The 26,999-nt window shown below is 37.2% G+C and overlaps 2 protein-coding genes across 3 annotated transcripts; one reads left to right on the top strand and one right to left on the bottom strand.

Moving 5' to 3' along the window:
- Window positions 1–857: 857 nt before the first annotated feature.
- On the bottom strand, window positions 858–11,001 carry LOC111595808 (POU domain protein 2). 2 transcript variants are annotated; one of them, XM_023309699.2, is made up of 3 exons: window positions 10,684–11,001; window positions 7,440–7,496; window positions 858–2,394 (listed from the first exon to the last, which is right to left on the bottom strand). In XM_023309699.2, the coding sequence occupies exons 1-3, from the start codon at window positions 10,898–10,900 to the stop codon at window positions 1,001–1,003; spliced, it is 1,668 nt and encodes a 555-aa protein (XP_023165467.2). In that variant the 5' UTR covers window positions 10,901–11,001; the 3' UTR covers window positions 858–1,000. The 2 variants fall into 2 exon arrangements, with proteins under 2 accessions (XP_023165467.2, XP_023165468.2); XM_023309700.2 differs by lacking the exon at window positions 7,440–7,496 and having other exon boundaries at window positions 10,684–10,977.
- A 12,336-nt stretch (window positions 11,002–23,337) lies between these two features.
- On the top strand, window positions 23,338–25,233 carry LOC111595809 (endothelin-converting enzyme homolog). Its single transcript, XM_023309701.2, has one exon. The coding sequence runs from the start codon at window positions 23,371–23,373 to the stop codon at window positions 25,231–25,233; it is 1,863 nt and encodes a 620-aa protein (XP_023165469.2). The 5' UTR covers window positions 23,338–23,370.
- The last annotated feature ends 1,766 nt before the right edge of the window (window positions 25,234–26,999 follow it).

A 26,999-nucleotide genomic window follows, 5' to 3' on the forward strand; every position in this document is an offset into this window, starting at 1 on the left:
TTGCAGGGTTCGGGGTATCTTCTAGTCGAACTGTATCGACTAGAGCACTCTTACTTGATAATTATTATATTCTAAAAATATATTAGATATTATAAAAATAATACCAAAATGAATTAGATTAATTTAAATCAATCAATTTAAAATGATTCCGAATATAGTTTTGATGCTATTAAATTTAAACAATTTGTTGTTAGATCTTCATTAGCAACTGTCTCTAATGATACCATGTGAAGTCTGGTAAATTTAGGGAAATTTGCAATTTGAGTAATTTCATTTGAGATCATCCTGAAGAGAAGGTCTACAAGGTCTGATTGGTTGACAGCCAAGGTTTTCTAGTCTACTACTAGTACCACTACTACTACTACTACTACTGTCTTTAGTTGTGCTTAAAGTAATATTTGACATATTAAAAGTCAAGGTTTCCAAGTTATACCCAAGATAAATAAATTTGCTCTTCAAATAAGTTTTTAAATAATTTTTATTGAATTGTTTTGTTTTGTGTTAGATCTAAGTGTTAAGATCAATTTACAATTGGACATTGTACAACAATATCTTTATGTTATATGGATAGTATGTTACATAGGTGTCTAGAGTTAATATTAAATATATATATATATCTATATAGTATGTATATATGGTATAAATAGTTGATAGATTGGCATGCTGGACACGTACATACAGACAGATATAGAGACAACAACAGTTACTGGAAATTCTACATAGATCCAATATAATGCCTATATGTAGGGGCTGCATATATATATATATATATATATATATATATATATATATATATATATATATATGTACTTGTAAATTCGTTATGGAATGCTGATACGAACGTCTATCAGGGAGGATTTTGGATACAGGGTTAATACGATATGCAGTTTTTGTTGTTTATTTTTTGCTTTTTGGATTTGGAATGTTTCGTGGAAGATTTGGAGAGCTTCACTGTCTTTATATACAAGCTGAATTAGGCTAACGCTGGATGATCTAACTCTCAATCACCAGAGCTAATGGAGCTGCCGCAATGGGATCCACCGCCGCCAGCTTCGAGCAGCATATGTCCATTGGACATATTGAGCACTTGCGGTGGATAGCCAAAGGCATGGCTGCTCAGCGGCGTGCCAGTTGGACTATCCAAGTCGAGGGAGGGATTGATGCGCTTCTCCTTCTGCCTGCGATTGCAGAACCAGACGCGCACGACTTCTTTATCCATGTGCAGGCGCTCCGACAGCTGATTTATCTCCTCCGAGGTGGGCTTGCAGTTGAGCATGAATGCCTGCTCCAAGGCACCCCTGATGGTCGTCTCTATCGAAGTGCGCTTCTTGCGTCGCCTGCCCAATATGCTCTCCGGCGTGCTGGACAAATTGGTGGTCATCGTATTGATATTGAAAACGCCGCCCGCCGACTTGGCCACACTCGAGTCGGCATCTTCCAGCCACTTCTGCAGCAGTGGCTTCAGCTTGCACATGTTCTTGAAGCTCAGATTGAGCGCTTCGAAGCGCGAGATGGTTGTCTGGGAGAAATCATTGCCGTAGAGCTTGCCCATGGCCAGGCCCACGTCGCCCTGGGTGAAGCCAAGCTTAATGCGTCGCTGCTTGAAGGTCTTGGCAAACTGTTCCAGCTCCTCTAGATCTGTAGTCTCCTCTGGTGACTGTTCCAGCTTGGTGGCCATGACAGCGGCAACGGTGGCGCCACTACTCAAAGGCTTGGGCGTCGAACTGGAAGCAGTTGTCGCCGATTGCTGCTGCTGCTGCTGCTGCATGCTGGGAGTATTTGGAGTTAGCACTGCGCTGCTCAATCCCAATCCTGCCAAGGAATTGGGCGGCGTGCGCTGCTGCGGCTCCATTTGACGGCCCACTGGACTCAGCGATGGACTGCGCAGCGGACTTTTGCTTAAGGGCGTCGAATAGTGGCGCGTGGGCAACATTTCACTAGGCATTTGCTGCACTTGCTCCCTGTCCCTTTCCACTTTGAGCTGCTGCAGCGCCTGGAATTGGGCCAACGCTTGCAGCGAATTCTGTAGCAGAAATTGCGTTGCCAAATTGGGATTGGGAAATGCATCGGGCGCCAGTTGACGCACCATTTCAATGTAGCTATGCAACTGGAGCTGTAACGCCTGCTGCATGTCCTCTGGCCCAAAGCCCAAAGGCGCTGGCAGGCCCATTGGGGGCGCGGCTGCAGCTGCTGTTGTCGCTTGTGGCTCAGGTGTTTGTTGTTCGAGGGCCAAGCGTTTGGGCGCCGGTGAGGCCAAATTTAGCACCTCATTCTCCATTTTGATGTCCAATTGATGGGACGCACGACGTTTGCTGCTCAAATTTTGAGCCACATCCTCGTCTAGCTCATCATCGTCCTCTTCCTCCTCCTCCTCTTCGTAGCTTTTACCACAGTCTGTAAAGTGGAGAAAAGGAAAGAAGTTAGTAAATTTAGATAATTATAAATATCTTATCTTATGGGCGTTATATAGAGGGGGCTAAGTGATTGATAGACTGAGTTATAAATTTAGCAACTGAACAACAGTTGAGCAGACTTGATGAACTGATTGATTGATTGATTGACTGCTTGTTTAATTATAAACTTAAATTTAAATGAATAATTTAGTAAATTTATCAACTAATCAACTCGTTACTTGGTCGACTGCTATATGCTTTCTCCAAATGGCCTGGCTAAAATATGTTCAAGCAAATCATTTGGAGCGTCCAAGGTCAGCTAACAGTCGCTTAATATTTTATGTATATTCTTTAACTAAATACATTTTATGTATATTCTTTAACTAAATATATATATATATTTTTTCAATTTTCCAACTCAATGAAGTTTGCAAGTAGCCAGAACATAGACAGCAGCAGGACAACGCACAGGACGCATAATTCGATTGCCCAACTCAAGAGGACTGCAAGACCTATCCGTGCCACGCCTCCCGTCTCTGAAAGTTTTCAATATTTTTGCTATTTTAAGGCAAATTTTATTCAATCTTCCAATTGAGTGCGCCCTCAGCTAAGTCCTTTGCCCTGTTGTCCTGCGGTTAGCTGCCGTTAGACGATAGACACTCAAGCGGAAGGGTTTTGCTTTGTGCCACGCCTTCCCCCTGCCCCCTAACTGACCCCTGCTTGCTTTACATCTATCAACTAGCCTTAAATTCAATCATGCATAATAATTGAAAAATCGCCGACAGAGAACGCAGGAAGCTTTACACAACTTTTTTGTTTTCGTTTCAAATTTTTCTTTCCAGAGATCTCAAATTTCATAATGTGTCATGAGCATATTTATTGATTTACAACCTATTGAAATCAAAGGAAGTTCCTGTAAAATAATCCATTCAAAATACCAAAACTTCAAGCGAAGATCTATCTGAGGAAATGAATTGTCTTGAAAGCAAAGAAATGTTCCATTGTGTGGGGGAAAATACAATAGAAATTGGGAAAATTGTGTGTATGAAATTTGTTGATTTTACTTTGAATAAAAAAAATATTTATAATAAAAAATAAAAATTAAAAAAAAAATTATCAAATGATAATTTTATTTTTAAAAGCATTTTTTGAACTGCATTTTCTATTAAAAAATGCTTGAGTAATAAAATTGTTTGTTTAGAAAAGGTTAAGCTGAGATGTTCATTTAATTAAATGTTCAATGGCAGTGAAACAAATGAGAATTTGAAACTAAGTACATATATATACTTAAGAAATATATAAACAATAATAAATATTTTTCTGATTTTTATTGCTTAACTTATAACTCTTGCAAGGCAATTTAAAAATATTAAAAAAAATAATTTGTTAACAATTGCTAAACAATACTTTCGAGATGAGCTTTAGTCTGTTTAAAACGATTTACTTTTATTTTTATCTCCTTTTCCTTTTGCTGTGTTAAGCAGCTTTGCCGCTTTGTTCAGTACCGTTAACAGGATTAAAACTTTGATTTTAAATGCGGGTGGCCTCAGGGTAGGGAAAACTTTTGATATGTGGGCAGCTGTTTTTATGACTTATGTTTCGCCTAATATAATTAGCAGAAATGCAGTCGACTCTATAAAAAAAGTCACATAGTTAGATAAGGGTTAAAAACCCCAACCCACCCGCTGATTGTAAAATTTGCCAACCCCCTGGCTGGAACTTTCCTATGTTTTTTCTTTTCCACTTTTCGTTTGTTACAATTGGCAAAAGGCAAAGGATTTCCATTTTTGATTTTTAGTTTTGGTTCGGGGTGAAGTTCAAATGCAACTTGCGATTGGCAAAAAGGGTTTGAAGCTACCAAAAAACAATAGCGGCTGCTGCGTTGCATTGTGTTGCATGTGGCAAGTCAAGAAGCTGCAGGCGAGAAATAAACTATTGTGACTATGGCCGGAGATCCAGCAGCGAAAACTGAAAAATGGAAATCGAGTAAAGCGAATACCGAACCTGATGCCAGGTGCTGTGCAGCAGATGTGTGTGTTGCATGCCCCTTGTTGTTGCAACAATGTGGAAATGTGTGAATGTGCGTGTGTTGCACTGACAAATGAAGTGCTGCCCCTGGCTCTCTCCTATGCTCTTGCATCGCTCGCTTTAGGGGTTGCTTGACACATGGGGCAAACTGTGCGTGTTGCGATTTATGGGAAAGATATAACAGCTCGGCATATAAATATTCGCAAAACTATCCAATTATGCAGACTATCTAGCTGAAGATAACACTTCAATTTGTGAATATGAAAAGAATTCTTTGCAGTTTTTATCGAATATTTAAATCTAATGTTTATAGAAAAATGTGAAAGGGAGTGTGAGTATTTAATAAATATGCTAATGAAATGCAAATCAATGAAGGAACTTAAGTTTCTCAAAATAAATAATATATCACTATATATCAACCAAATTATATATATGTATATATAGATTATTTTTATAAAATTTGAATAAGAAATAATAAACAATTATTATATATTACTATATTTATTCATATGCAAATTGGTATTTGTTTAATTTGCTATAATAAAATTGTAAAATATATATTATATTTAAAACTTATATTAAGTTGTTTAAATTTGTTTTCCAAATAATTTAGCAATAATATTTATTTAGCAATAAATATTTTAACAACAGTTTTTATGAATTCATTTGCCATAACCTTTTATAATAATTATTATTATTTTTATTTATTTTTTTTTTAATTTTAAAAACTTTGTCTTCTTTTATAAAACTATATAAATTGAGAAATTTAATAATTGAAACCAAATAGAAAACAAAATTCAACTAGCTTTTTCTAGCAAATATGCCTCAAGTTTCTTCTCTATCTATTTAAAATAATATTCTTCTAGCTCTCATATGTTATCTAAGCCTTATTGTTGATAGTATGACTCACTTTTTGCTATAGGCCCTAAGCACTTCTACTCAACATCTTCTGCCTAACTAAATTACCTCTTTGACTTCGCTGCCACTTCAACACTTTCGAACCTTTAAAGTACCGTAAAACCACAAATAAAAAAGTAAGCGAAACGCCCTCGTAACGCCCCAAAGTCAATCTCATGAAATGCACCCAATCCAAATAAAAAGAGTGAGAAGAAAACGGAACCGCTGATTATTATAAAGCGAGTCACAAATTACCCTATCACAAAAAAAGGATGCCTAAACAATTAGCAACACGCAGGCAAATCCTTTGGGTAACAGAAAGAGGAAGTGGGGCGTTGCACAATTTGAATAACAGTCAACAAGTAGCACTTGAAAAGCCGCGTAATTCCGCTTTCAAATTCGAGGGTTAGGGTTGAAAAGGACAGAGACTGGAACCCTTCCACAAAAAACACGCAATTTGCCACACGCTTGACACCTCGTTTGCTATTCAAATGAGATGTTAAACAGGCGGGCAGGCAGCCAGGAAGATGCGCAACAGTTGATTGGCTTAACCCTAGCCTCACACTTGGGCCAACCCCAAATTCACCTTTTTTATATTCAAATATATGCCACAACCCCTTTTTTAAGGGTTTGTTGTTGCTGTTGTGACATATTTGAATAAAGCGCGTCGCGTTAATTTGTGTAAACCAATAAAAATGCAAAATTAATTGTCAGTTGATGATATGGCAACCCTGTTGCAACTATTTAAATGAGGGTTGTCGCATCGGAATGAGTGCTTGGGGTGGATTGATGCATGTTTTTGCATAGATTAGCTGCGCTTTGTTAAGCAGAGAGGAGAGAGGCTAGAGGGTAGGGGCTAAAGGTCAGCAGTTAGGGGCGAGCCTCTCTTATATAATTGCGCGCAACAATAAAATTCAAATGCGCAGTTCTGAAATTTACATTCTGACAAATTGTTATTTTTATTTTGTGTTTGCTAAAAGGGCGAACAAGAGGCAGAGAGAGAGTGGAGGATGGAGAGGGCGAGCGGGTCAGGCGGGTGTACAATGGGGTCAAAAGTGTCTTGGTGTGTGTGTGTGTAAATAACCTTTTGCATATGCCGTGAGGGTTGTTATGTTTTCAAAACTATTCAACATTTGCAAATTTGACAGGGTTGTTTCCAAGTTGTGGGTGGAAGGACATTATAACATCAATATATATGTGCATTAGGAATGATCAGAGTTTTTGCTTTGCTTCGGGGAGATGACAACTAAAATGAAACAGCTGGAAAATACTCTGTAGGGTTCTATAATAAAACTGTTGGCATACTATTTGGTTCAATCAATTTTAAAGATAGACGTGGTAGAACCATTGGTCTTATAATAAAAATCGAATAGAAATTCGAATAGAAATTTTAGATGCTTTAAAAGGTTCTCCAAAAATTGTTCTAATAGGTTCTTCCAGCTATAAAAGGGGTATATAATATATATCATATAATATATAATATAATATATTTAAAACATAATCAAATGAGGTCTTAAGATTCCAATGCGACTAGGATATTCATTGATTAGAATTTTATAAATTATTTAAATATTCATTTAAAGCATAATCTATTTGGATTTCAAAATTTTCTATAAAAAGAGTTCAATTTTGTTAGGTATTTAATATATTTATATAGAAATATATTTTTACTTCAACTACTTCATTCAGTTTTATTTTTTCATTTGCTCGAATGTCAGTCTATCGAAGCACCTATGTCCTTAAATATTTTTGCAAGCCGCACTTTAGTCACGTGCGTGGCTCTACCTAAGCCACAAGCCTCGAGCTAACTGCCACGCTCAGAGCTCGAGCTGAACCTCAGGCGCATCCTCAAACATAGAACTTGGGGGTTGCCTTTGTTGTTGTTGCTGTTGCATATCCTTTTGCAAAAACTATAAAATTGTTGCCCTACCCTCTCTCTATGAAGAGACATCAATAAATTGGCTACGTAGCTCGTGTGAGTAATCAATTTGGCCACAAAGTAGCCACGTTCCACGTTTCACGTTCGAATATCCCTACAACCTAACCAGAAGGGAGACCCTTCTTTATATTATTTTTTTTGGTGCATGTTTGATGTATGTTAGCAAAGGATTAGGCGCATACCTGATAGAGATCGCAGGGGAGATGGCGGTGTCGGTGAGTTTGACATGTGTCGCATAACTGCAAAGAAATGAAATGGAGAAAAAAACATTTAAATTTCAATTTCAATTCTTGAATGTGAGGGGAATTACAACTAATTTGGATATATTTAAGAGTAATCAAATAGAAAAGTGGAATGGAAATGGAACAAAGACGCGTCCACATGTAACTATATACAATATGTCTATTTATCAAGATATTATAGAATATTATGTATGGATTACAAGTTGTGCTGTGCATAGATATATTATTTAGCTGCGTCTAAGTTTATTGATCGATAACACTTTAGAGTTGTATCGAAAACTAGTTAAGCCGTATTCAGTTATCTATAGCAACTTAATTTTGTGATAAGTTCCTCGATAATTATCTTAGTTTATTGCTTGCATCTTGATGCAGCATCTTGATTCAGCATCTTGATTCAGCATCTTGATTCAGCCTTTCAGTTGACATCGATAACTGAGCTTTTCTTATCGATTATTTAGCCACTGCCAAATGCAAATGTCACGTCTTTGCAGTTCTCGTTTGCATTCGTTTCCTGTATTTCAATTCACTTTTTGGGGGTTGCGTTGGCTGTCTGTTTCTGGCGAGTGTCTCAGACAGACACACATGCAAACACACGTACACACACTCACACACACACCCACAAAGACTCGGTCATCGCTTGTCCATTTGGTCTGCTTTGGCCACTTGGCTCGTAAAATGTCCATTAGTATTTACGGTGCTTCGTTTTAGCGTAACATGCAAAAATATCTGCTGTCCATTGATGTCCTTTGCGTGGTTGGGTGGCTGGCGTTGTAAACTTTTTAAGAGCTCCTTCAGCTCCAAATGACCAGCGACAGCTCAGCGATGAAATCAGCATGAAGTTCGATTCAACTTGAAACACTTGGACTTAGTTGATTCTTAAAGCTTAAATTGGACTTTTGGCGCAGTTAAGATTATATTAAATAATATATACGTTTCTCTTATATCAGGCCTTTATATAGTAGTCTAAATACTGAGTGACTACTGTACCTGTTTTTTGTTATCTTCATGCAGAATAGCTTATGAGCGCATTATCATATCAAACCCTAACATAAACGGCTTTGCCACAGTCTATGCAAAGTCCTACACACACACACACACACTCATGCAGAGAGTACTTTAAATACACACATATGTGCAGAAGGCAAAAGTCTGCGTTGTAGCGTTAGCCTTCGTCGATGTCCAGTCCAGTCAATGGTCGAGTTTTTTGTGTTGCAAAGTAGATATGATATTTATAGCTCCCCCGGGGCGTAAGCAAAGTGTGGCAGCCAGAAAACACACAGAGCAGGGGCAGAAAAGGCGACATATTTTTACGACAATATATGGCAGAAGAAATGTTTTGGAATCCTTGTGCATAATACTTCAGCTTGACATTATAAATATACAGATTACCTCAAAGGACATTCACGTAATGGATTCTGTGGAGTCCATTTTGTCAATGCCAGCGCGCTGATCTGCATGTTATAGCCAAAAGTCTTAGCAACATATTGAAAGCGGGTAAACAGAGGATGCTGTTTCTGCTTAAAGGAAGAAGAAAGCGTATTAAAAAACTCATGAGACTAGGTTATTAAAACTAGTCTGTCTGTTTAGCTTAAGTTAGATATTTGATGTCTTAAATTGAAATTAATTTTAGGGACCTACAGATCAAGTTAAATTTACTTTCATTAAATCGATATAAATCGATATCAAACTTAAGTAATTAGAACATATCTCGCTTGTCTTAGGAGCAACTATCAATGCTATATAGATATAGTATATTTGGACTACACATCCTTAGTTATAACTAGACATCTTAAAATATGAGCCCGCTACAGGATATCTTCAAGTCGAGCAAATCCTGCTAAGGCAATCTTACTTGTTATTTCTGTATTTTTTTCATGCAATTAAGAAGGCAAAAAAGGCAACGGCACATTATCCTTGCCACGGCTTAAATGTAATTACACAAAATTTGGCTTTTGTGGCTAGTTTTGTATTTTCTTTATGACTAGGAAAATTAAGGGAAAATTTGAGAAATTGCACGCCTCAGTCTTAGGAGCTCGGAAAAAGGCGCTGCTCCTTTTTTTTTGTATTTTTTACCTTTACGCTTCCCTCTTTTTTTAAGGACATATGCCTGACGTTTTTTCGTTTGCGTTGTGTGCATGCAAAATACCTGAGACAGGGCTTGTTCGAACAGGTAAAAAAGGACAACGGTCATGCAGGGCTCGCCGTCCAGGATGCAAATATAAAGAAACAAAACAAATGATCACACGCACTGTGGGGTTGCCAAACGGAGCGGCATCTGCCGCAGCAGGAGTTGCAGCGGCAGGACATCTCATGATGCCAAATCAAAACTATAGCAAAATGCCATGAAATCGAAGATCCTGATATGGAAATTGAAATTCTATGCCTCAGCCTATTGTGTGGGCGTGCTTCGCTTACAATCAGATCATGCGGCATTCCAGTTGTATTCAAAAAAAAGTGAAAAGTGAAAGTCGCAGGTAAAGCGATGTCAAGAAGAAGAACATTAGAATTGTCTTATTATTGTTTACTGAGCCTTAAAAAAAACGTTGGAAAAGTTTATGTGTTTATAGGAATTATATGTATGCTTTATATATATACGAACAGGCTAAACATCTTGGATTTGACAACTTGAGCCCTACAATTTTTTTCATATAATTAATTTATATATTATAAGTATTCACAGCTTTAAAATATAAAAGTCAAACTTTACTCTTTAGAAACGAGTTCCAGCTTTTTTTAATGTAATGCTGATTCTAAAAAGCTTTAATGGGGAATCATAAAGCTTACAAGGCTTTAGAAAACTTCATGCATTACAAAAGCTTTTAATATTTAAATTAACTTTTTTTATATAATAAAAAATTGATATTATTTTGTTACTTTTCTGTATCTCATGTTTCAATTTTAAATTTTATTATGTTTTTATGTTATTTTTGCTTCATAATAAAAACTTGAATATTTTAATATATTATTATTTGTATTTAAATTTAATTTCGATATAGCCAAACAAATGTTTCCTTATCAACACTTAACGGTAAATCTAGCCAAAGAACGAGTCAAGCTAAGCTTTACAGCAGAAGCTGGCAACACAAGCTTTTCGACAAGCTTTGCCTAGTTCGACTGTATGGCAACGCCGTTACAATTTTGTAGCTGTGATAATTTAGATAAAGGTTTGAATATTGTTTCCTACATGCGTGTCTTGTGTCTTCGTGATCCTTGCGCTGAATTAGCCGAACGCCTCGCCGTTTGGCAGCCGCAGCTGCAGCATCCAAATCCAATTTGTTACTGCCTTCTGCTGCCGCCTCTGTCGATGTTGTCGTTGTTGTTGCAGCTGGGGATCCTGTTGTTGTTGGTGCTTTGGTAGCATCCCACAAACGGCGCTGTTGCTGCTGCTGTAGCAACATCATTTTCTTTGCGGTTTTTTCACTTTTTTTGTTTGGTAAGTTTTTTATGCATTCACAAAATGTAAGAAAATTTAAATTCACTTTGCACTGGCTTTCGTTTATATATGTAAATGCGATTGTTCTGTCAAAAAGTTTTTGCAAGTCACAGCGAATGCGCGTTCAGAGTTGCCAACTACTTTTGTATAAAGTCACTATTTAAGTAGTATGAAAAACAATAACAAATTGCGGCGTTTGCGCTGCGACTGCAACTGCGTTGGCGAGTGCGACCAAAAAATGAGCCGAACCGAGTTCGTTCGCTTGCCGAATGCAACTGAAACGACGAAGTAAGCGACAAACGGTACAAAGTGCTGTCGCTGCCACTGCAGTTGCCTGCGTTGGACTGTTTGTGCGCGTTTGTGTGTGTGTTTGAGTGCATGCTTTATGATTTGCAGCAGCACTCGCTGTAGTTGGTTTTTTTCTCCTTTTGCCTAGTTTCTTTGTTGCCTTTTCCCACTCACTCACTCTCTGGCACACATTTGCTTACAGCATTGCGCTCATATGTTTGTACTCAAGCAGTTATCAACCCTGCACCGTTAGAGTTGAGTTGAGTTACTTAGAGCGTGAGCATAAGAATGAGTGTGAGTGAGTATGTGTGGAACGTATTCAGCAGTGGCTGCCTGCATTCTGATTAGACTTTGTGTTGTCATTGTCCCGTTGCATACCTACCCCTGCGCAGCACTTGGTATGCATTAGCATAGCGTTTGAGTGAAATGGGTGTGGCCAATGCGCTCGCTCTATATGCATACACACTAATGCACATATACATGTGCATGTGCAGTTTGAGCAGCTCTGCGGTGCTGCGCAGTTGCCGTTAAATATTTCTTTTTGCATATTTCGTTTGCTTTCTTTCATTGCACTCAAGTACATGGATCATAATTGAGGTTGTGTGTATGTGTGTGTGAGCGCACATAAAGGTGTTTGAGCTTATTGGGTGACTTTACATGGAGCATGCTTATGTGTGAGTATGTATTGGTATATAAATGCTGGAAATTGAGCAAAATGCAGATGCATGTAAATGTGTATGTGTGTGTACTTCGTGAATTTTTATTATATATAAACACTAAAGCCCATTCAGAGCTTCGAACTTAGGGAATAATTACAACAAGTGTAGCACTCATTGTTGTTGTTTTTCTGCTTCTGCTTTGGCATTTCTATATATAAAAGTTGTTGTGGAGTGGGAGGTGTAAAAACTTTTTGCATCACTGCAAAATAGTAGCAGCGCGAAAGCATTTGCCACTTGCCACCGACTTGCTATGTGTGCCCCAGGAAGCAGCTCGATGTAGAGCAGGGAAGTGGCGTATGCAGGGTCCTTGAGAATGGGGAAGTATTGGGTTAGGGTAAGTCGCCGATAGAAAGGTGTGGGTGGTTCTTCGTTGACAGCGAATACATTTTATGATTATGAGTGGGCAGCAAAAGGACTGCAACTTGGATTCCAGCAACGGCTGCGGCTTTTGTTTACGAAAACACAGGGCGGCAGAACGACTACAAGATACTCTGCAGATAATACTGATGTCCTGGTAGAGAATAGTTAAGCAGTATGTTCAGGGCTCTCAGAAAACATATATATATGCAGGCGAATATGTTCAACTGGAAAATACCCTGTAATTGATTTGAATGCCCATACTATAAACAACTTGGATACCTTTAGGTAGTTATATATACATTGATCTAAGCTCTCTAAAAGGCAATGTATGCAAAACAGTTACAGGGTATCTTCTATCTTATATCGATGTTTCTAATCTTAATCATTTATAGAATATCCACAAACACTCAATCAAGAATATATATGTATGCATGTACTATGCATATGTACCCACTGTCCAAACTGTACAGGGTATATAGAAAGCGAGAAGAAAGATGTGTAGGATATGCGTCCCGCTTCTTGTTTGTGTGGTGCAAAATGTTTTAATTAAAACTGCAAAATTAATGTTGATGCAGCATATGAAAGACCGCAGGACAAGCAGCCCCTTTCTCTCTCTCTATCTCTCTCCCACACTTTGTACGTCTCTCTTCCATTCTCATTAAAGTGCCAAAATGATTTAAGTGGGAAAGTACACAAAAATGCGCTTCGGGAAAATCAATAGGAAAATCTGCGGCCCCTTTTATGCGCTCAAAGGAAAAGCTGAATGGCTTGCCAACTAATTTCAATAGTTATCCTTTTGACTGCTGTCCCGCACGAGTTCTGCAATGTCCTTCTCCACGTAGCCTGATTAAATTGTCACGGAATGAAACAAAAGATAAACAATCTGCAGTCGCTTGCGAAGTCCAATTTGATTATTTGCCAAAAACAGACAGAGAAAAGACAGCTAGCAAACGGACAGGGGGAGTGGGGGAGAACGAGGAGGGCTGCGAGAGACAGACACATGTAAATATGCCACACACAAAGGGGGCAGCAACAAAGTTTTTGCTTGAACATTGAAATTAATCAAGAAACTAAACGCTTGGCAGCATCGAACCAAAAAGGGGACGACGCACTTTGCATGAAAAACGTGCAGCCCCTGGCAGCAGGAAATTCAGTGGTTGGCTCGCTTGAGTCCTTGTTGCTATTGTTGTTGTTCTTGTTGCATTAAAATGACATCCCAATTTGCGTTAAGCAAATAAAATGGGACTAGTTGAGACTAGTTCGTATTCGTCTTCTTCCACCTCGATTGCTTCTTTCAATCTAGGGTTGTGGCTGTGTCTGAAGCTTGCTTTAATTTGTTGTTTTATTTTGGCTTGAAGAGCTATGAGAAATTCGAGAGAGTATTTCAACATTAAAGTTTAAAAATAAATAAAAAAAACATTTAATATATGTTTAAAAACATAAAAAAATAATACAAGCTTTATAAGTCTTTAAAAAATATTTAAACAATATAAAAATGAAAATTTAGCAAATGATTATAATTAAAAATTTTATTTTTTAATCATTTTTGCACTATTTAGCTTTAAGCGAAATTGCACTTAAATAATTCTATACACAACTATAAAACTAATTTTAAAAAATTTAGAATATGTTTAAAAAATAATAAAAATGATATATCTCAACAAAAATATTTAAATAATATAAATAAAAAAATTTAAATTTAGCAAATAATTATTATTAAATTATTATGTTATAAAAATCTCATACAAACTTCGCTTCTTTAGACAACAATATTTTACTTTCAATACTCCTTTTCGCAATTTCAACTTATATTCACTTTCTCTCTTAACTAGGAAACTAATTGAACGACTTTAACCCGCTCAACATTTGCCCAACTGCTGATAAATTCGCGCCAAAAGTAAGTGAACAAATCAGGCCTTTTCGATAGCAAGTCAAAGGCAAACCCCAAATCAATGCTTAACGGAAATGCCGCGAGCACAAAAAAACAGCCTTCAAAATAAAGCGAAAAAAGCAAAGAAAGAAAGAAAGAATAAATTGTCCCTTTACTTCCGCATTTTAAGCGCCGTCTTTAGGCTTCTTCCTCTTCCTTCAAGACTGTTCCATTCTTTTCTGTGATATTTATTAACGTTTATTGAATTCGATTCAGCCACAAAAAAAAAACAGAACAACAAAATTGCTGTCAAATGCAACCCTTCGAACGAAAAATCCGTTGCATTTTCCTTGATTTTTATTGAAAAATGCGTAGCGAAAATTTTTTTCCTTTTCCTTTATTTTGGGCAAGAAAATAGGTAAAAAAAATGTGAAAAGAAACTCAAGGGTAAAAATTGAGGATCATTGTCAAGGATTACCAAAGATCTTGCACAGCTTAGCTGCAGAGCAAACGCACTTGTACACACACACACACACGCACACACACACACTATATATCTCTCTTCACTAGGGCGCAGCAGTCTCTAGCAACCCCTATACTCGGTCAATAATGCGCAATTTTTTAATGTAAAAAAATGTGAAATTTAAAAATAGGCAAAAATTGAAATTTTTTTGGGTTCGAACAATGCAATTTTTTTACTTGCTTTGGGTGATTTTGTTCGGTCTTCTTATTTTTCTATGGCTTGATAGTAGGGTGCGAGGGTAAGTAAGAAAGGTAGATTTGATTAACTAGGGTTTTGTCTGTTAAGCATCTAACGGAATTTTTGAGAAATTTTCTCACCATTTCGAAAAGATTTTGAAGTTATATAAGATTTTTTAACAACCCTTTGGAGATTTATTACAAAATATATAATATGTATATATATATATATATAATATATTAAGAAATATAAGTTACATAAGATATATGTGTGAATTTCCCAAGCTTAGGAGCAGACATTTTGTTTTAGCAACCCTTTATGCAAATTTCACCCTTAGAATTAGGAAGCCATTACGTAGGCCATTTTTTTAAATGATTAAAAGAGTCTTATTGAAATAAAAAATTTGTTTTGAAAATATTGTACAAGCAATATAAAAGAATTACTTGCATAAACAAATTTTTTTAATTATATTTTTATTTAGAACTTAATAAATATCAAAAAGAAATTAAAAGTATTTTTATTCAGAAAATAAAAAAGTTCATTAAAAAAATTAATTATATTTTCGTTACCAACCACTTATGCAAATGACATTAAAAAATAATATATATAAAAATAATTTATTTATATATGTAAATCTTAAAAAAAAGTATTTATAAAAAAGTGCGCATAAAATCTGTTGAGCTGCTAAACCAAATGGGATTCATGATCTTTGCTTTACAGCTTGTAAAGCGGTTTTATTGGATTTGCCCGCACCACCCACTGTGACTTGGGGGTGGGTGCGTTCAATTGGCCATAAGCTGCTCAGGACCTGCACGCGGCACAGTTGGCATTGACACCCGCGTGAGCTTTTCTATTTTTTTTTAAGATTTTTTTTAGGGTGCGTAGCATGTCAAAGGTTAGCTCATGCAATTGTGGTTCAATTTCAGTGTGTTTTTTACTTGCTGGCGCCCCAGGCAGACTTAGCCACAAGCCACCCGCTGCCCAACAGTCATTCAACCAGCCAACCACCCAATGAAAAGTGGTTTTAAATTCCATTAAATAAAGTTGTTCAAGGTTTAGTTGCTCGCACTTGAGAATTTTCACGCATATTTCGTTGCGCACTATTGTAAAATTTATTAATATTTTAGTGATTTTAAATGGATTTCGTGTGTTGCTTGGGGTTACACCCACATAGACTCGTATATGAGTGTGTGTGTGGGGTGTGTGTTGATGTGGTGCGAATAGCTGGAAAGGTATTTCGCAATGGGGTTAGGTGAACATGCCTTGACATGGTTTCGATTAAGCGAATCGCTAGTAATTGAGTTGAAAGCTTTGATGCTAAGGGCGGGGGATTGTTTGTTTAGTTGGACTTTAAGGGACATTTTAAAGTATTTGTAAGATATGTTATGATTAGCTTAATGATAATAATAATAGTAGTGATCATTGTCATTATCATAATAATTATAATGATAATGATAATGATTATGATTATGATAATGATAATGATAATGATAATGATAATGATAATGATAATGATAATGATAATGATAATGATAATGATAATTATAATTATAATGATAATGATAATGATAATGATAATGATAATGATAATGATAATGATAATGATAATGATAATGATAATGATAATGATAATGATAATGATAATGATAATGATAATGATAATGATAATGATAATGATAATGATAATGATATGATAATGATAATGATAATGATAATGATAATGATAATGATAATGATAATGATAATGATAATGATAATGATAATGATAATGATAATGATAATGATAATGATAATGATAATGATAATGATAATGATAATGATAATGATAATGATAATGATAATGATAATGATAATGATAATGATAATGATAATGATAATGATAATGATAATGATAATGATAATGATAATGATAATGATAATGATAATGATAATGATAATGATAATGATAATGATAATGATAATGATAATGATAATGATAATGATAATGATAATGATAATGATAATGATAATGATAATGATAATGATAATGATAATGATAATGATAATGATAATGATAATGATAATGATCCACCTTGATTATAATAATGACCATTATAATATTACAATAGAACGATAATATTATCGATAAGGACTGTTAATTATTTATCAAATTTGATATGATTCTTATTTTCAATTAAAACATTTTTGTCAGTTAAAAGGAAATTCCTAGACAACTTTAATTAGCAAGCAAAGGCCATAAACTTACCTTTGTTCGTAGCTGCTGATGCTGTGGCTGCCGCTGCTGCTGCTGTTGTTTTTGTTGTTACTATTGTTGTTGATGGAGGTGCTGCTGCTGTTGTTGCTGCTTTGGGGCTGGCAGGGTTTCCAGCGCAACATAGTTGACCATTCGGCTGCTCGTAAACGTGCGACTCCTTGTTCGGAGTAGCAGCAGCAGACGAGGCGAAGGCTGTTGTTGGTGGGTTGTTGCTGTTGTTGTTGCTGCTGCTGCTGTTCTGCTTGGGAGTTGCTGTCATGGCATTGCCATTGCCATCATAGACGACACCATGCCAATGATTGTTATGGCTGTTCGACTCCACCTGCTGGTGCTGTTGCTCTTGCTGTTGTTGCTGCTCCTGCTGTTGCTGTTCGTCCTTGTTGCTTGGTTCGGCAACATCTCGCAGTCGCTGCAGTTGATGCTCGCGTATAAGTCGATCCCGTTCGTGAAAATGGCGCACGAATTGCTGTTCGCCATTGTGACGCGGACGTTGCTGTTGTTGTTCCTGTTGCTGCTGTTGCTGTGGGGTTAATGACTTTGTTGCATAGCAACTAGCGGTGGCTAATGTCTCTGTCTTAGCATACGCCAGTCCTGGCAGACTATTAATTGTGCTTCCTGTTGCCGTTGTTGCCAGTGGCTGTCGCTGCTGTTGCTGCTGTTGTTGATAATGATGTTGAAACATAATTTCATGCAATGGTATCAAAAACTCTGGCAGCAATTTGTGCGCCTTTGCCGTGACGGCTGCTGTCTCGTAGCCAAAATATGGCAGACATGTCTGCGGCTCGAGCCCCACGCCCAGTCCAAGCCCCACGCCAAAGGGTGGCAACGCCGTCTGACTGCCTGTTGCCACATAGTTCAACAATTCAGCATCTTTATTGTTGCTGTTGTCATAATTATGATATCCAATGGGCCGCATATACCAGGGACTTGGCATTGTTTTCGTGCGACAGCTTGCCATGGCTATAAATCAAAAGAGAAGGGGTATTAAAAGGCATATCAAGAGCGATGCATAGGTTGATAGTGAACGACTAGACAAATACCCTGCATATGAATATATACAATAGTAGCCTCGGCTGCTAATGGGGCACGACTCGAATTGCCCAGCAAATTTTAGCTTTAAGGGTGATTCATTGCCATGCTTTAGTCAACTATGCCCTTTTCATAACACACAGGGTATGAGTCACAATTGCATTTTTATAGACATGAAAATGAAGTGAGAATTTGTTACTTTTTAACCCAAAAATAAAAGGAAAAGGCAAAATCAAGGCATAAACTAGGCACAAACTAGCCGTAAAAAGGGTTGAACATCATCATTAACAGCACTTGGCGCCGCAATAACTACCCCTATTTAGATAGCCCAACCCTACCCAACCACCCTACGTGTCACTTGGCCAAACCAGCTGCCATATTGCTCGGCTAGTTGCTTCTATGTCACTATCAATTACTCATCATTATTGTGAGCTACGCCTTTTAGGCATAAACATAAAAAAGTCTAGCGAAAAACAGTGCCTAATGCAGTGCGTATTTCGGGGGGTTGCACGCCATTTTTAAGCACAAAAAAAGCATTCCTAATTCATAATCAGTTTTGAGCGTCATTCGATTCGTTTATGACTTTGATTGATTATCAATCGCTTATAGAATTTGTAGTTTTTCTTTTTTAAATAATAAACTAAAATGAAGAAAATTTGAACATTTGCGATGGCAGCGTGGGCGTTACATGCGATAAGCGTGGCAAGACACGCCCATTTGGAATGAAGCAGCCCCTTTTTTGTTAGCTTATGACTCTATTAAGGATTGCAGCATGAATGATCTGTATGCTGAAGAGGCGGCACGACTGCTATTTACAATCGAGCATATCATGTGTTGCTTTTGAAGTGAAAATTAAGGATATCATTGTATATATAGTATTATATGGCAAATGTATACATGTAGACTATACTTAAAGGGCTTAGCATGTATTATATGACATCAATCTATATAATCTATATATATAGATATTTTATAGTCTATAATCTTGAGTCTATAGCACTTTAAATCGTTCTATACAAGCCTTATTTAGAGTAGTTATGAAAGGCGTATTTTAATGTTTTGCATTTTTAAATAAAAATTAAAAAAGAAAATAAAAATATATAAAAGTAAAAAAATAAAGATTTTGAAGATTAGACTAAAAAACTATACATACTGTTATTTATATTATTATTATTATTATTATTATATATATATTTTTTTAAATAATTAAGATCTTTCTCATGATAACACAATTTGCATACACTAATCTGAAAATCTGTAAAGATGAATATATATGTTATATATTTTTTACTTTTTAATATATATATTATATATAAAATACAATATCTGGTAGAACAGTAAGGCAATTATTTAAGCTGCTAGAGCCTTGAAGTTTGAAATATATACTGGGATAGACAATCTTAGTCTAAAAATATTTAGTTAAAATAACTACGTCTAATAAAAGATATTTTTTCTACAAATATAGAGCACGAAACTTAATAAATAATATATATTGTCTTGATTCCTTAAAAATATATTATATATTTATATGCCTCTTGCAATAAATATGCTTCTTGTTAACTTGATACTATTCGAAGTATTAAATAATTTTTGCTTATTTTTTATTAAAATTCACAAAACATTTCATTGGCTAAATTTCAGCACAAATTCTATAGCTTAATCAATGTGTGGTCCTCTAAGAAATATTGATTAAAATAAATTCAATAGAAATAGAAACTGGAAAACTGCCGTTGGAATAGTATAAAAGAGATATATAGAGAAAGAGCAAGAGACCGAGAGAATTGTTCTCTAAAAAAAGTAGATTAAATATCGTAGAATAATTGGAAAAATTTTAAAGGATCTCTGTAGATGCGGCAATGCTGTCACTTTTAGCTGCTGCTGCTGCATTTTGCCTTCTCTCCTTCCTCTCCCCCGCAAATCGTTCGATTGCAACTTCTAATGTGTTTGCCAGCCGGTGCATGCAACAAAAGGCACAATGGATAAAGGATATTGCCGCAAATAGAAATCAAAGCGCATATAAGAAAGCAATAAAGGCAGTCAGCCAAAAGAAGAAGAAGACGGAGTAGAAGAAGAGGGCTGGCCAAGGTTGCACAAAAAAAAGGATGCGTGTTAATCGCCGTGTTGCAGGTAAAGTAATCGCAATGTAACAATGCCAAAAAATGTATGTATAGAGAGAGTGAGAGAGAGAGAGAGAGTGTGAGGGAGCAAAGGATATAAACCGCCAAAAAACCAGGCGGGAATCGTCCTTTGTGCCTTTGTTGACGCGCTCGATTTAGTTGGCGCAGCTTGCCTTAAGCCAGGACATGCTGCGGGAGCAGCAGCAGTAGCTGCAACAAATTGAGCCTGAAAAAAGGATTTAATTTTGAGTTTTTTAGCTGTGGCCGCGCTGTGATGGAGACAGCTGCCACGCAGGATGTGCTGCAATTGCAACTGTTGGCAAAGGTTTGTTGAAGCTACACTGAGCGAAATGTTGTAGGAGTGAGAGATATGGAAAGTTAAAGTCGAATTGAAGTCGAACAAAATTTTCTTAAATACCTCGAAAATTGTTAAATATTTTTTAAAGCTGTTTCTTTGACAAGTTTTCTTCACAATTGAAGTCTATGAATTTGTAATTAATTTTTCTGCGTGTAGAACACGCCAAATATGTTTTTACACAATGCGCAACTTTCACCTTTCGATTCATATTTCTTGATCAATTGAAATGTTGAATTTCTTTTCCTCTTCTGTTTTCGTTTTTTTTTTTAGCCTGATGGCCTGACAGGACTCGGAGTCTTGACTGGCACCGGCATTGAGCTCCTTTGACAGCCATGCATAGGGCTGAGGGCGTAATTAAAAGTTAGCTCAGCCACGCCTCAGTTTTAGATTTCTGTGAGCGAAAACGAAAATCACTTTCCCCCCTTTCGCTGCCTGGTCGCAATTTCCATTTCATAAGCCGTGGCACACTTTTCTCTAGCAGCTGGCTAAATTTCCTGTCAACCCTCGCAACCCTTTCGCTATTTGTATATTTTGTATTTTTTTTTGCATCTTTAAGAAGCGCGTGTCGGGCACACGACACGCCTTCCCTTTCTTTTTTTTTTGCGTTTAGGGTTAAATGTTAACTAATATGCTCTTTATGATCCCAAACAAAATTTGTTGTTGTCGCGTGTCGCCGTTTGCCGTCTCGACTTCCTGTTTCAATATGCTATCTACGCGGCTACAACTAATTCAGCTTTGTTCTAGCTGACCATAAATCAAACGAAACATACCAAAACACAGCTCTATTAGTGTCATATACATATATATGGAGAGAAAGATATATGTGGATTTTGTATCTACTCTCATTATTCAAACTTTTCTACAATAATCGCTATTTTGGTCTAATGAACATTTTGTGGTTGGCGCAACTGGATTTTGGTCTTTGATATTCGGTATTTTCCATGCATCATTAGCCACTGGACTTTAAAGTCAAAGTTTTTCATTCATGAAATTACGAATCGAGTTGAGAGATCAGAGCTTCAACTGCACAGATGAAATGAGATCAGAGCCAAACAGTAGCTGATGATTGACCATGGCTTGACCATGGAATGTAAGCGCAAATAGAGGCGAAAGACATCAAGAAGTGAGAGACAGAAGGGCATATTAATGTGGAATGTTATAGGCATGAGAAGCGCAAAGAGAGGCGCTTGATATGTTGCATTGCGAAAGAGAATGTAGGTAATCTAAGAACTAAGAGAAATTGGGGGAATGCGTACTGTTTTAATATATAAATTGAAGTATGAGAAGCGCAAAGAGAGGCGTGTTGAATAAAAATGTAATCAGATATAAGAGAAATATGCAAAAGCTTATTTTTTTAAATATAAATTGAAGTGGCATTTAAAATGTATGAGAAGCGCAAAGAGAGGCACATAGATATAATTAAAAAAAATGAGTCAAGAATTGAGAAAAATGAAACCAACACATGCTCTCAAACATAACATACAAAAAACTCTTTAAATCAATCTAAAATTTATTTTATAAAAAAATAAATTACAAAAAAAACGAAATATTTATAATTTCAATTTCCGTACTTCAACTAAATGCTCATAATGTATCAATTACCATTTGAATTTTTCGGTTGAGGCGAAAAAACTGACAGCACGAAAATTGATATCGAAGAGCAAACGCCAAAGCCAAAATAAAAATTCATTTTGAAATGTTTTGCATTATAATTACGGCTATTATTTAGAACGGGGTCATTAACATGTGACATTCGACCGAAAATACAAAATAAATACGAACCCAGCCAAACTTTGATCTATAATTAGCGATAAAATAGGTTAAAACTTCTAAAAAAATATAATAAAAACAAAAAAAATCAAGAGCAGAGCGATATGCGAAACGTGATAAGAGAACGAGGTAAAGTGCTTAAAATAAAGACTAAATATATAAATTAATTGGAGAATGTGTTGAGAGTCGAAGAGAGCGCAGATTTCGGTAAAGATATTCGCTTAAATCTGATTTAGAATAACAATAAATTTTTCCAGCAGCCTAATTGTGGTTTCTGTGGTGAGTTTGAAGAATGAGCTTGACTTTGTAAACTACCAAAACACAGCAACAATAACAATAAAATCAACGCGTCAGCTGTGCTAAACTGAGCGTGGAGCTGTGAGCGTTGGCAGCCGAAACTGCCTGACCAGCAGATACCCTCTAATAGACTACACACAGAACTCTGGGAAATTAAATTCATTTTTATGAATTGCTCTCAAATTTTAATTTAATTTGAATTTTTTAAAATAAGTTTATTAATTTTTTAATAATTTTCAAGCTTACAAATTTAGAAAAAGTTCTCATAAAAATAAATAAATTAAGTAAAAATTGCTAAAAATTAAATTTGATTTACTTGAAGAATTTTATATAAATTTTACTCAAACCTCATTAGTACACTTTGTGCATACCCCATCTGTAGCTCGTACAGGGCATCGCAAAGTGATCAAAATTAGTTATTTAGCTGGGTTCAACCTGTTGCACGTGGCATATAAATTGCCACAGCGAGCTGCTCGCAAAGTTTAGAACATTTGCGGTAGTTGTCGAGCGCGCTTGGCCCTTTTTGGCTTGAACAATGGCTAATACGCTACTGGCCACGTTGGTAATCAATGCAGTTATTGTTGCTGTTGTTGTCACAGCTACAAATGTAACGGACTTGTTCGCCAAGTCCCGTTGGTCGCATCGCGAGGAGCTGCTGGAGGAATATGGCAAATTTATGCTCTCCACAATGAATCAGAGCGTCGATCCTTGCGAGAATTTCTATGAGTATGCGTGTGGCAACTGGAAGCAATCGCCACTGCTGCAGCCAGAGCAACGCAACTCGAGCCTCTTGCAGAGCATACAGAAGGTGATCGACGAACAGGTGTTGCAATTTCTCCAGAACACCACAGAGCTGACCAGAAATCTGACAACTAGTTCCGAATGGAAAGCTAAAGAATTTTACGCTAGCTGCATGCAAATGAAGTCCAATTTATCGCTGGGCTATCGTAAGTTCATGGAACTGGAGGATCGTTATCAAGGCTCAAACTACACGCAAGACTGGATTTATATTAATTTCATGTCCACCTATGAGATGTTTCCATTGCTGCCAATGAAAGTGAATTACAATACAGCATTGAGAAAATTTACGCTTTTGCTGCAGGCGCCAACGAAGTCACTCTCGAAATACTCTCAGGAACAGCTGCAGAATATGACGAAGGATTTTCATATTGAGGACGAGGCAGAACGGCGCGAATTCCTCGATCAGTTTGCCAATCTCACCCAATTCGAGAAAAATCTTACAGAACTGGTGAAAACTCGCAATGAAACTGAGAAATTGACGCTGGCTGAATTTGTGGTCAAGCATAAGGAGGATCGCTTAAATTGGACTCGTTATTTCGAGGTGGCCTTCAATGGCACCCAGCAAACGCATTGGCTGGTGCAAAACCAATTGGAATCCGTCGGAGATTTGGTGCACTATCTGGAGCAGCAGAATGTTTCGTTGCTGCGATCGTATGTCAAGCAACGCGTGTTGCTAAAATTCTACGACATCTGGAAAACGCAGAGCTCAAGAAACGCGAGCATCGCCAACTCGTGCCGCATGATCACTGAGTCCTATTACAACTATGCGCTGTTGCCCTGGTTTATAGAGCGCGTCTTCGACAAGGATCGGCGTGCGGATGTCCTGCACCTAGCGCGACACATACGTGACACCTTCTACGAGCTGCTGGAGCAATATACGTGGCTGGACGAGGAAACACGCTCGCAGGCCAAAACGAAGCTATCCTCGATGGATGTCTTTGTGGGCTACAGCGATGACCTGCAACATCGCGAGCTCATTGACGAGGCTTACAAGGAGCTGAACATGACACAGGATTTCTTTGAAAATGTCGCCCTGCTCGAGCGCAATAGGGCTAAGGTGCGAATGCGTTCGGTGGACAAGGCGCTAATACCCCAGCTGATGCCCACTCGTACAGTGAACGCCTACTATGCGGACTTTCTCAATCAGGCCTTCATCACGATCGGCATGTCCCAGTGGCCGCTCTATCACATGCAACTGCCCGACGTACTCAAATTCGGTGGCATTGGCAATATTGTGGGCCATGAGATGGCGCACGGCTTCGACTCGTATTGCTATCAGTTCAACTACGATGGCAAGAAGATCAATTGGTGGTCGGCGGGTTCGTTGCGTAACTTTAAGGAGCGCTATCGCTGCCTGGAGTCGCAGTATAACAAATATCTACTGCTCGGCATGGCGACCAATGGCACCTTGACATCGAGCGATAATATCGCTGATAATGTCGGGGCACGCATGGCCTACTATGCCTACAAGAGGCACACCGGCAACAAGGCGTGGCTGGAGAAGCCGCTGCGTGGCCTGGACTTCAATAATAAGCAGCTCTTCTTCCTGAAGTTCGCTCAGACCTGGTGCACAGGTAGCGACAGCGCTTCCAAGCTGAGCAAACTCAAGTCGGATGTCCATGCCAACGAGGAGTTCCGTGTCGTGGGCACCGTGAGCAATATGCCCGAGTTTAGCGAGGCTTTCAACTGCAAACTGGGCACCGATATGAATCCGCTCAAGAAATGTGTCGTTTGGTAAATAAATAGAATGGTAGAGGCTAAGAAGTTGTTTTTGAATTTTTGAAATTTGAGTTGAAGCACTTTACTGTGCAGGTGTTTGAAAGGTAAGATAAACATTGATTATGATTTGATTATGAGGTTGTTTTGTATTGTTGTTGTTGTTATTGTTCCCAAATAATATTTAGCCATCCTCATGAGGTATTTGATATTACAAATTTTTAGGGCATAATAAATTGATCAAGTGTTCTTCGCTAAATTTTCTTTAGCTTAACATTTGATTTATGGATGCAGAAACATTTTTAATAAATATTATATATTTATTCATCAATATCTCTCAGATCTAGCTTACACATTGATTTGCTTAATATTCTTGCTTATAAATATAAGCTAATCAATTGATCTTTAAGCTGATCACAAGGGCTTGGTAGAAGTGGAATGTGGCGAATAGAAGTTGAGATAAAGATTGAATTTATGGCTGATAGCTGAATCTTTTAACTGATATAATGAATCATGCTTAAGTTGAAATCTTTCAATCTTCTATAGATTTCTAGAATATTTTTCTTCTGCTTAAAAATCAATACAAACTATTTTTATACTAGAACTAGAGTAGATTTAACTCTGCTTAATTTTGCTTAAATTTTCATAAAAATTAATAATATATAACAAGATAAAACACAAGTTTACTAAACCCTCTATCAGCTTTCGCTTGATCAATAAATATATTAAGACAGATCAAGCAAACCTAATAAAGCCATAAAATACATTTCTACATTTCTCTTGGTTCCATTTCTCAAGATCTTTGGTAAGACAATTGAATCGCAAACAAAGGCAACGCGTAACATAAATTTCTTTCAGCTTTAGTACAGCTGATGATAGTTGAAATTGTATGCGAACTAATTGATTTTAAGCAGAACCTGCAGACGTCTGAGCTCTCTCTCTCTCCCTAAAGAGACTAAAGACTTGGGTAGGCGGGTCTGGCAATATTTGTCTTTTGACTTTAGACTGGGTGACACCTTTCTCATTACGAATTAATGGCATTTGAACAAAAATGATGACAAAAGGTGAACAAAAGGCAAACACTACCGAAAGCAGATGAACAGCCGAAGTAGGTGTAGTTCAGGTGAGATTCACTTCAAAGAATTGGGCACTGAAACAACTGTAAAATGTAGATAAAGAAGGAAAAACAGTTTTACTTTATCATTAGTCGTGCTCAGATGCAGATCGTACGTAGAATAGCTAAAAGTCAGCAGCAGCAGCAGCAGCTTGCTCTGCCTTGTGCATACCAAATGAAGCCTCGTCCCATATTTGTTTAAGGATCGCCCACATGCTCGCTGGCCGGCCGCACTATCTTAGCTGTCTGTCTAACGGATTTTCATGCATTTTCTTATGGATTTGCGGCGCCAGCTAGCGAACAGGTAAGACGATCCCTGCCAGAGGACTCAGCAGGACCTACGCCGTTGCTGTGCTGCGTGACTTGTCTGACTTCTTCTGACTTTTCCTCTTACGACTTGGCCATAATCTGAGCAGGTCATAAAATCAGCGATCATTAATTTTTACAGTTTTCTGCTGGGTTTTCTTTCTTTTAGTTCGTATCTTGACTTTTACGAATGCAAAGTGTTTTTGCAGCACATCAAATGTTACTTAAATGCCGTTAATTATGCCGGTTCAGCCAAAGTGAAGGGAGTTTATTGGTTTTGTTGCACAATTTTATTTCTATTTTGGTTGGTCTGGCCATCTGTAACTGAAGCTTGCAATGCATGCTTCATATTTTGAATGGAAATAAAA

The sequence above is a fragment of the Drosophila hydei genome, unplaced genomic scaffold, assembly GCF_003285905.1.
Source record: "Drosophila hydei strain 15085-1641.00,03,60 unplaced genomic scaffold, DhydRS2 tig00000172-arrow-pilon, whole genome shotgun sequence".
Lineage (NCBI taxonomy): Eukaryota > Metazoa > Arthropoda > Insecta > Diptera > Drosophilidae > Drosophila > Drosophila hydei.